The sequence below is a fragment of the Gekko japonicus genome, unplaced genomic scaffold, assembly GCF_001447785.1.
Source record: "Gekko japonicus isolate JY-2015 unplaced genomic scaffold, Gekko_japonicus_V1.1 scaffold167, whole genome shotgun sequence".
Taxonomy (NCBI): domain Eukaryota; kingdom Metazoa; phylum Chordata; class Lepidosauria; order Squamata; family Gekkonidae; genus Gekko; species Gekko japonicus.
The window spans coordinates 470364-481747 of record NW_015164670.1 but is presented as its reverse complement, the minus strand read 5'-3'; the positions used below and the strand labels follow the sequence as shown (position 1 = coordinate 481747).

Genomic DNA, 11384 nt, shown 5'->3' with positions numbered 1-11384 from the left:
CAGGCAAGTAATCGGAAGGGAGACCTCCAAGGAATACCAGGGCTCGGGACGCAGAGGCAGGCAATCAAGCCACCTCTCTGAAACGTCCCAGCCCCACTAGGGGTTGCCAGAAGTCACCATGACTTCCAGGCATGCAAGCACACACACACACACACACAAGAGTGTTCACTGTTTGCATTGTCTTGTTTTAATCATAGGCCTACAGCGTAGTTCAAGGGATGTCTTATGTATGCTGTCTGATCGCATCGTTTTTATATTTGGTAATCCACCTAGCCTGATCTCATCAGATCTCGGAATCTAAGCAGGGTTGGCCCTGGTTAGTGCTTGGATGGGGGACCACCAAGGAATACCAGGGCTGCTATGCACAAACAGGGAATGGCTAAGCCACCTATGAATGCTTCATCCCTGGAAAAGCCCACCAGGGGTCGCCATAAGTCAGCTGAGACTGGACGTAAAAAAAAAATCCATCTTGGGTTTGTGAGAAAGTGGGCTATCAATGAAATAAAAGCAAACACAAACAGGACTATTCAAAGATGCCGCCAAACAAGGACATTACACCAGAAGGAGAGCCACACCCACTGAAGCCGGTCGCAAAACAGAGGCTCCACATCACCGTCGCTCACCTGAAGCAATTTTTACAATCGGCACTTCCAGCTGTAGCTCCACAGGGATAGAACTGCCGCTGGAGGATTCGAGTCCCTCGACACCCTTTGTGGGAGCCAGTAAGCCGATGACGCCATTCTCGTCCTGAACAGATGTGCCAGCAGAGAGAGGCTGTTAACAAGAACGAAGAAAAAAGCCCCCCAAAATAGCATCTCCAAGAAAACAAGCACACGTACCCGGAACGCTCCCCAGATGAACACACGTCCATCTTCCGTCAAGGTGGCCGTATGGCTGTCACCGGCAGAAACCTGCACCACTTTCTCCTCCAGATCCACAAGCCCCGGCACAGAGTCAGACCCTTCCTCTGAAGTGTCGCGCCCCAAGGCCCCTTCGTCGTTGCAGCCAAAAGTGTAGACCTGGGAACAGAAAAGCTACCCGGTGGCCAAGAAATCCAGACAGAACTCCAGGGAAACACAGGGCTGAGACAGGACACCCTTTGTCTATACAGTATCACATGTATCCTGCCCTGTCTCTAAGGAATTCAGGGAGGGACACTCTGTTCTCTCCTCACAACAACCCTGTGAGGTAGGTCAGGCTGAGAGAATGCTACTGGCCCAAGGTCATCCAGAGTGCTTCATGATGCAGTGGGGATTTGAACCCGGGCTGGCTGGGGTCCTAGCCCTATCCAGCAAGAAAGCACTCATGAAAGCTATTGGGGTGGAAGGCTTTTAGGGGAGTAGATCCATAAACTTCATAAAAGGGACAGCTGACTGCCAGCAACTGGGTGTGGAACAGCAGCTGCAGCTGTGCTTAATTTTGGCAGGAAAACAGCCATACATCAGAGAGGGCTGCCAGGCTCCTGCAATGACAGCCAGCCCAGCTTCATGTGATCGTCAGGCACACAGAAGAATCGGACAGTGTGAACAGGCACTATGTCAGACAAAGGCTTGGCTAGACTACTACATAAACTTTGCCCTACCAACAACTATTAACCATCAGAGACAGCACAATGCAGCAGTTAGAGTGAGGGACTAGCAGACCGCACTTTGCCATGAAAGCTTCCTGGGTGACCTTGAGCCAGGCATTCTCTCCCTCAGCCTAACCTACCTCACAGGGCTGATGTTGTGAAATTAATTATTGTATGGCAGTGTGTGTAGAATAGCCAGGAGATCCTAAGATTGTCTGGCAAGCTAGAAGTTCTAGCACTTTTAGCATTATGCATCACTAGGTGGCAAGCCAATTTTGTTTTTAAGGCAAGAGACATTTCAGAGGTGGTTTACCATTGCCTGCCTCTGTGTCACGACCCTGGGTATTCCTTGGTGGTTTCCCCATCCAAATACTAGCCAAGGCCAACCCTGCTGAGCTTCCAAGACCTGACGAAATCGGGCTACTTGTTGTGAAGATACAACAGAGGCAGGGAGAAGAGCTTCAATTTTAATTTTTTCATTCTCCTTTTCCTTATTGTTGTGAACTCTGGCTTACTTCTCCTTCTCCCTCTGCTTTCCTGATCAATTAAGAGCGGAAACTCACAAACCCAGTTATTTTAAACACAACGCTATGATTTATAAGCTAGTGGTAAGTAACAAATGGCTGCATCTATCTGCAACTGTGGTCAACCCTTCCAGACTTAGGGCCCACTTTTAACCCCAGGCATGGCGCCCATTCAGGTGCAAGCATATGACAGGAAGCCACACAGCACACAGTCACATGACTGGGAGGAGAAGGAGCCAAAAGGCACTGAACCCTGAGAAGTAATCCTTGCCACCACTGTCTGACCTTACCTTACCCTCCTGCAATTCCTCTGTTTGCATCCAAAGAAAGGCAAAAGGCCTGCTCTCTACCTCCACACATATACACTAGCAGCATGTCCTTCAGAAAAGCAGGCAACTCTATAAGAGCTCATGACCCCAGGGGTCGGTCTCTTTGACCCACTTGACAGGCCCCAACGACAAACTTAAGAACACAGAGTTACAGTTTCAACCCAAAGGAGCTCAGAGTGGCATATGTGATTCTCCCCCCATCAATGCCCACAACCACCCCGCGAGGTAGGCAAGGCTGAGCGAGTAGCTGGCCCAAGATTGCCTGATGAGCTTCATGAGTGGGTGGGGCTTTGAACCCTCATCCCTAGACAGACACGTCACTCATCACGCTATACTGGACAGAAAAGGGTATTGCAGACTCACTTTGCCCGTCTCGCTGAGGCACACTGTGTGAACCCCTCCTGCTTCGGCTTGGATGATCTTCTCAGGCAGCTTCACCAAGGCAGGTCTCTTCCTCGCCAAGACGTCAGGCCCGAGGCCCAGCTGCCCGAGGTCACCCTGCCCTAAGGTCAATACCAGACCCGCTTCCGTTTGATGTGACCGATGGCTGACTGAACAAGGGTGGAAGGAAGAATCGGGAAAAGAAGACAGCAGTTAGAGGTACACAGTGACAACCTTCATACATGTTAATGCAGGTGTGATCTACCCCAGTGGATTACAATGAACCCATAAAGGAGGACACAAACTCAAACAACTTCACTGAAAAACAAGTTAAATTTGGTTCAGTGGAACCCATGAACAACATACTGCAATATAAAGCAAAACCAGGAGAAACATACAGAGAAAATAATAAAACAAGAGCCCAATTTTTCTGAATCGCCTTTCAGCAGCTTCTCATAGAAATGGAGACTGGATCTTTTTTCCCCATTTGGGTCCAAGAGGGCTGACCTACAGCAGGCCCAATGGAGAGTTCGCACAACTGCATTCAATCACAACACGTTCACCCAAACGTCTTCTGAAAGACTGGAGGGAGAAATAGCTTAGCCCTCTCGACACTGGTGATGGAAAATGCCCTCAAGTCACAGCTGACTTATGGCAATCCCACAGAGCTTTCAAGGCAAGAGACAAAGTGAGGTGGTTTGCCATTGCCTTCCTCTGCATTGTGACCCTGGACTTCCTTGGTGGTCTCCTATCCAAATACAAACCAGGGCCAACCCTGCTTAGCTTCTGAGATCAGGCTAACCTGGGCCATCCAGGTCAGGGCCTCTGGACAGTAAGCACACATTTTTAGGAGGTACCCGTAGGAAAGACTAAATCAATGCTGGCCACCAATTCTTTCAGTACAGTCCTTACACACTTCCAATCCAACAGTCTTAGAACAGTGTAACAATCAAGGAAATACCAGGGAGTATAACATTCAACTTTTTTTTTACTTATGGAAATCATATATGAAGAAATAAATATGGAGAATTATCTGAAGAACAGGGTATGACAGACCCCTACTTCTTCTCTGTGAGGCAGATTTTCCCGCCAAAACAGTGTTCCCCACTCTGACTGAGCAGCCTCTTAGTAGCGTGTTTTAATAATGGAGTTATAACTTTCTGCGTGTCCCACCCTGGGATAGAGAAGTTATTTGGCTTTTGCCCAAGCCAAAAATTTATTGTAACTCAGCAGGAGCCCTTTGGAAATGTCACTTGACACAAAGTAAAGTTCAAACAGAAAGGTTGATTTTATTGAACAGTCACAGTTGAGTTAGGAGTAGGGCAGGGGACAAGATGTTGAGGTAAATTTGGTTGTTTATACGAAGTATAATATTTTGAACAGGCAGGCAGGCAGGCAACAGAGTATAGTTGAAGCTTATATTCTTAGAGATTCAGTTCCTATCTGTGAGAGGTTTGTTTGTCTTGGAGATTTCTTTCAGCAACAATGTGTCTTAATCAAGTTTCACTAAACTATTTTACGTTTCCTGGAAGTTAGAACTTTCTTCTTGTATTTAAATACTTCCCTTGTGGAATTATAACTTTCCCTTTTATACTCTTGAGGAGTCTAAGAAGTCCACCTCCCAAGTGACTTGTCTGTTTCCCTCAGGCCGACACACACTCCTCCTGACCGGCTATTGCCAAGCCAAAGTCCAAACCACAACTGACTCCCTCTAACAAGACTTTTTAAAACTCTCCTCCACTGATGCTGATCAATGGGGGGGGGGGGTGCACACAGGCAGCAGCCTGTCAATCAAACTGTGCTTTACAGTTAGGCCTTAACCCCTAATCTCCCAGCTCTCCACTTTTGATGCACTAAGCATCCTGATTTTGGAGGTCAGTTTGTCACAGAGATATAATATTGTATTTGTATTCATCATTCTGTACTACTCGGTTTGTGTTCATAATAAAATAAAAGGCTGTTAAAGAAAGGAAGAATGTAATTCTGTTTAGGATGGCACTACTTGGCTACTGGCATTCTCACGTTTCTGATACCCTCTCAGCTAGCGTGTTACTGACTTGAGATTTCTTTATAAGACTTATTTTGGTGAAAGAATACCTCCCTATTGGGAGGGAAGGTGGCATGGTATAGCCCAGATGTCAGAAAACGAAGCAGATTCAGTATTTGGATGGGAGACCACTAAGGAAGACTTTGCAGAGGAAGGCTATGGCCAACCACCTCTGCTTCTCACTAGCCTTGAAAGCTTCTTGCTGGGGTCACATTTGTTGGTTCCAACTTGACAGCACTTACATACATATCGCTCAGGATTAACTAGGGGCTAGCCATTATTTTAAGTCCAAGGAAGGAAGGAGCTAGGCCCAACTCCAACTCCATTCATGCCACTGTTTGTTTGTTTTTAATGTTTTCATTCTGGTAAACAACTTTGTATTCAAAAGCATTCTACAACTGCAGGAAAACAAACAAACAGCTGCTTAAGCCTCCCCCTGTGTTGGAGTAAGTTGGGAACAGATGTAAGGTCGATGCAAAAGAACTGATGACCTCTTACCTTTTGTCCGTTTTGCTTTGAGTGTGTCGTCTTTTTCCAGCACACGTTTCCTGGGCATGTTTCCTTAATACTGGGGAGGTAAAGGGTTCCTTTTAAAAGAGTAGATTGGCTAAAGTCGATTCAGGAGATGTAAACCTCACCTTGCCACTGAAACAGATATCACTAAAGATTCCTCAACTATGAAACTACTGGGTTATAGTGTTGAATTAGGATCCCCACACAGCCATGAAGCTTGCAAGGGGACCTAAATTACATAAGGAGGAAAGGGCCCTGGCTCCGTGAGAAAGCCTCTGTTTTGTAAGCAGAAGCTCCCGGGTTCAATCCCTGGCACTTCCAATTAAAAGGATCAAATAACAGGTGTTGGGAAAGACCTCAGCCTGAGACCCTGGAGAGCTGCTGCCGATCTGGATCTGCGTAGATAATACTGAGCTTAATGGACTGATGGTCTGATTCAGTATAAGGATGCTTCATGTTTTCAATATTTTTTTAAAGCCAGAATTAAAACAGTAGCCCAAAAAGGAAGAGAGCTCTAGGCAAACCTCAAACAGCAACAAAAAAACAAAGGATCAACAGGGAAAACTCAACAGGAGAATAAAACATGGCCTCTGGTGACATGAAAGCCACAAGAGCCCAAGCTCCAAATGTGGTGATGGGACATCCATCCAATTTTAATCTCACCCTTCCTTCAATAAATTCATGACTGTGTATGCATTCCTTCTCTCTCCATTTCATGATCATTCACAACAACTCTGCGAGGTAGGCAAGGCTGAGAGTGACTGGCCTAAAGTCCACTAGTAATTCTACCTGATCCCAGTTCAACACTATAGCCCGGTAGCTTCATGGTTGAGGAGGAATCTCTGTAACTCTTCACAGTACAACTCCGACATCACCTCTCTACCCCACCCCCAAGTAAAAAAGCCCATTTTTCTTCCAGTGGGACGCCCAAAGTTTACAACATCAAGTAATAGCTGAAGTGTAAAAATTCTGGAAAGCTAGAATGTTCGCCAAACCCTGGTTGAAAAACTCAGTTCTAACCACTCTGCTAACTGCTCTGAAAAGGGTGTTTTTGGGTAAAGGGTGATCATTTTGGAGAACTCCTATCAAAATTTTATTTTGCTCGTGAACAGTCATTGCAAAAAAAAAGGAGAACAGTGAAAATCTGGTGCTTCCCCTTGCTTATTTATTTTAATCCAAATGTTTTTGGCTTCTTGTTTCGAGAGTCTAAATGAGGACATTTTAGAAGCGTAAGGCACCACATTGTTTCCTAGGCAGTTTGCCACAGCATCTGCCAAAAAGGCACATTGTTACACACTTAAATTCATTGCTAATCCCAGGGCCACCTGTTCAGCCATCTCAGTGACTTGATGGAGTTTGGAAAAACAGCATAAGAGGAATACAAGAGAGAGATCCCTATTAAAACAAGGATAAAAGAAAAATGCTTAAAGGTGTTGTGGTGTAGTGATTAAAAGTCCCTAACCTGTGCTGGGAAGTACAGAGGTTTGAATCACTCTATGAAACCAGTCACTATAGCCTACCTCACCAAAGTTCTTGTAAAAATGAAATGGGAAGAGGACGAATGTACCACCCCCAACTCCACTGAACCAAAGGTGTGATTTAAAATACATAGGCCCCGGTCACACGGGCCGGATATCGCGCGCGGGGGGGGGGAGGCATGGCTAATTGCCCCGGCGCAGTTTGATCCGTGATTACGCGATCAGACGCGCCGGCGGCACACCACGGGTCCTTCCCTTGGCGACGGCGGGTAAACGAGGGACCGGAGGAGAATGCCGTGCGCCAGCACAATCACACCACTGGCGTCTGGAGGCAGCCCGTGGCAAACGTTTACTAGTACCTTGGAGGTACTAGTTTTTTAAGGTGCATTGTTGGTGGTAAACCACGGGTGCGCTCCCAGATGTTGGGGTGTGATCACACCCGGATAATCCTTCCACCATCCGTGCCTCTCCCGCAGCAACTTTGCCATGTGACCGGGGCCATATAAAGGTAGGACTCCCTGGTTATGCAGAAAAATACGACTTTGTGAGTTACCCCAAAGAAAAAGGGGGGAAATCCTGGTCTGATGAGGCTTAAAAATGACCCAGAAGGGCACGTTGGCAGCTGCTAAGTGCCAGATGCCGCGGTAGTTAAATGGAACCTCCAAGTTCAGAAGCAGTGTACCTCTGAATCCTAAAGGCTGCATGCAAGCAATGGAAGTTTCTTTCCTTGGCACCTGGTTTCTGAGCTCCCTAAAACAAAACTGTTCTACAGAGTGAAACCGCTTAGATTTGTCTATTCCAGCTGGCAATCCCTGTAAATCTAACGGAGGGATTTCTTCCCTTCTCCCCATTCCCAGATATTGTCAACTGGAAAGTGATTAGACCAATTAGATTTTCTCCCATGGCAAATAAAAAAAAAAAATCACACAATCCTTCCTGGTTCTGAGATAATCATAATTGACGTTACTGTTTGCATATATGCAAATAATCTAGATTACTAACAGCACTCCGCCCGGTTAACACGGGGCTCCCCAGGGAAGGGCTCCCAGGCAGGCAGCTACGAGATCCGGATTTACAAAAGTCTTCAAGCCCTTCCTCGGGGTTCCATTTACGGGGGGGTGGGGATTCGCGTTCCTCCCCAGTCATGCTTTCATCCTTCCCCGATTAGTTTAAAAACAAAAACCTGCAAGAAATTCATGCGATCCGCCGCACGACATGCTCTGGCGCCGCAGCGCTGATCCTCCCTTTCCCCACCGCGGCGAGTTACCCGGACAGGGAGAGCAGGCAGAACCGGCGTCCGGGGCGCGACGGACGAGCCAGCCTCTACCCACCGAACGTGCGGGACCCGCGCTTCCCCTGCTCGCCGCGGCTGCCTCTCCTGGAACCCGAACTGGTGACTCCGCGTTCGACACGTAGAGCGTTCAGAGGCCACAGCTCCAAACCACGTGGGGGTACGAGTCGGCCGAGGCCCTCAAGCAACTTAGATCCATCCAGGGAATCGGCGGCCGCCTTCCTCACGCCGCGTCTGCCTCTGCAGAGAGCCAAATCCCTCCGGTCCTCCCCCACATCCAGAGTAAAACAGCGAGGCTTACTTACCCTGCTGTATTCGCTCCCCTTCCCTCAAAGTCTGGCAAGTCTTCTCCCAATGCCCCCCTGGAGCCCGGATCTCTTAGGAACATGCGCACTAGGAGCCCCGGCGCAGGCACCATTTGCTGTCGGAAGAGGAGGAAAAAAACCTAAACTGTCGCACGCCAACTAGCGACCGCTACGAAAACTACTCTTCCCTACCAGCGTTATAATAAGGTTTGAAATTCAATTCCCCCCTCCCGCGGAGGGCATGTTAGAGTTAGGTAAAGGTAAAGGTTCCCTTGCTCGAAAGCCAGTCGAATCCGACTCTAGGGTTGCGGTGCTCATCTCCGTTTCAAAGCTGAAGAGCCAGCGCTGTCCGAAGACGTTTCCATGGTCATGTGGCCGGCGTGACTAAACACCAAGGAGCACGGAACGCTGTTACCTTCCCACCGAAGTGGTCCCTACTTATCTACTTGCAATTTCTTGCTTTCGAACTGCTAAGTTGGCAGGAGCTGGGGCCAGAGATGGGAGCTCACGCCGTCATGCGGCACACTCGGGTCTCGAACTGCTGAACTACTGACCTTCCACAGCCTGCAGTTCAGCGTCGTAACCACTTGAGCCACCGCAGCTCCATGTTAGTTACCCCTAGGCAATTGCAGGCCGCTGCTGTGCTTGTATACTTTTCGCAGTAACTGCTTCCTTATTGGCCCCACGGCCAAAATGGGAGGAAGATTAGAATTCCACTGCGATTTCCCCCCCCCCCCCCTGCATAGACTCAAGCTCCTAGTTCTGAATCCTTATACACGCTTTCACAAAAAAGACCGTCTGTGCTTAATTCGGGGAGGGGTTGGAGAGGACATTCCAAAGCGAGAACATATGTGATTGACATTGCAACGTTATTTAAGGAAACCGTCTACGTTCTCTTAAAGCAAATGCCCCAGACCTTTGCAGCTGTGGCTGCCAGCCCCCAAACAGGGCCTGGAGATCTCTTGGCATTACAACTGATTTCTAGACTAGAGGGACCAGTTCCCCTGTAGAAAATGGCTGCTTTGGAGGGTGGAGTGCATGGCATTATACCCCACTGAGGCTCCACTCCCAAACCTCCAGGAATTTCCCGACCCAGAGCTGGCAACTCTATTTGCAGAAAAAGCTCACCAGAGCCAAATGTTCTCTACTCACCCTCTATGTGTCAGGCCAAAGGGTACTGTCCATTGTCTCCCTTTGCCCTCTGGATGTTCTTATAGACAGAACAGAAAGTGCATTGATTTTATTTCCTACCCAGATTTTAATGAGAAAATGAGAGCCCTTAATTAAAATGCCTGCGTTAGCTGGATTTTATCTGCTCGTTCAGGCCATTATAATTATGCAGCTGTGGCCAGATTTGATACAGGTCTGGTGTACAGTTGGCCAAACTAGCCTTTAATCATCGATGACAGTGTGGTTAGTGTCAGACTAGGATCTGGGGGACCCATGTTCAAATCTCCAGCCTGCCTTGGAAGCTCACTGTGTGACCTTGGGCCAGGCACATGCTCCAGCAGCCTAGCCTACCTCCTGGGACAAGGTTTGGAAGCCAGTGGTATCTTCATTGGTCTTGCTTCAGACCAACATAGCCACCTGCCTGAATCTACCTCCCAAGGTTCTTGTGAGGATAAAACAGAGCAATTCAAGCACCTTTGGACCCCTGACCATTGAAGAGAAAGGCAGGGTATAATTAAAATATATTGACAAGGTAGGAACTTTTCTGGGGTCTCAACTCAGCCACTAACTGGAAGCAATAAATCTATTTTTCTCCAGGGTCCGATTCATCAGAAATGTGAACATGGCCACACTGCAATGTATTGTTTGTACATGAAGCTGCCTCACATGGAGTCAGACCATCAAGGTCAATATTGTCTACTCAGCCTGGCTGTTATTTTAACAGATGCCAAGGATTGCACCTGGGACCTCCCGTGTGCACAGCAAAGGCACTTCCACTGAGCCACAGCCCCTCCGCCCTGGTGATCTAGGTTCCAAACAGGCAACTGATCAATCTGGACCTTTGGGCAAAGACCTATTGAGAGATCAGGGTTAAATAATCATTACTTTGAAGCTAGTACTTATATCACTGGCTGGACTTTGCTCTTGTTCACAGGAAGCCCTGCTGTGTACACCCCTTGGAAATTATACCATCAACAAGCATAACCCTTGTTGCAGTTTGGCATTTAGGAAGGCTAGCTCACTCAGCACTTCCCATTTATAGAACAGGAAATCAACACGATCCAGTGTATGCACCAACCCTCACATGCAAGTGGAAACTGAAATTAGGGAGTTATGAAAATGCTTTAATAGGATGCTAACACTGGATGTATTGGTGGGGGGGGGGGTGCTTCAATGGCAAAAAACACTATTACAATCTGTATTGCAACCGAGCCAGAAATATTCAGTGGCAGTTCTTCCCCCACCCCTTTCTGAATCTTTTGTTCAGTTGCACAGTCGAGTCAGACTCTTTGCAACCCCATGGACCAGATCACGCCAGGTGATCTGAATCTACTTTCCACAAAACTGCATAGCAAATGGAGGGGGGGGGGGAGGTATCCTCTGGTGCACAAACCTGGTTTAGAATTCCAGCTTATGGGCAAAAAATAAATCCAAATTTTTAACATGCCTGAACTCAAGTCCCACTACAAATTGTGGCAAGATTGAATATTCAAGAATGACAAGCCTGCTCAAACCAAAAAGCCTCATTTTTCATCATCTGAATGTTGGATCACCACCTTTTACACAAAAAGAGCCCATAGCAGTAGTGGAAAGTACCATCAAGGTACAGTTGACTTACAGCAACCTTGTAGGGCGTTCACACATTAGAAAATGCTGGCTGTCCCATTGGCAACTAATACATAGAAGCAGAAACAATCCTACATTTCACTTGGTCCTTTATTCAGTAGCAAACCAAGAACACAACACACCCAGCCATCCTGTCTATTAAGCTGACAT

At 47.5% G+C, this 11384-nt stretch overlaps 1 protein-coding gene across 3 annotated transcripts in view; it reads right to left on the bottom strand.

Moving 5' to 3' along the window:
* Positions 1–8543, bottom strand: part of RCC1 (regulator of chromosome condensation 1) — a 19701-nt gene extending 11158 nt beyond the window's left edge. The window contains exons 1-5 of one of the 3 annotated variants that reach the window (XM_015409166.1): positions 8439–8513; positions 5350–5419; positions 2787–2974; positions 840–1019; positions 624–747 (exon numbers count right to left, since the gene is read on the bottom strand). In XM_015409166.1, coding sequence (XP_015264652.1) covers positions 624–747; positions 840–1019; positions 2787–2974; positions 5350–5407 — 550 coding nt within the window. In that variant the 5' untranslated portion in view covers positions 5408–5419; positions 8439–8513. Of the gene's footprint in view, positions 1–623; positions 748–839; positions 1020–2786; positions 2975–5349; positions 5420–8109; positions 8126–8438 lie in introns of those variants that run through there. The other 2 variants (XM_015409167.1, XM_015409168.1) reach the window with 2 other exon arrangements.
* Between the last annotated feature and the right edge of the window lie 2841 nt (positions 8544–11384).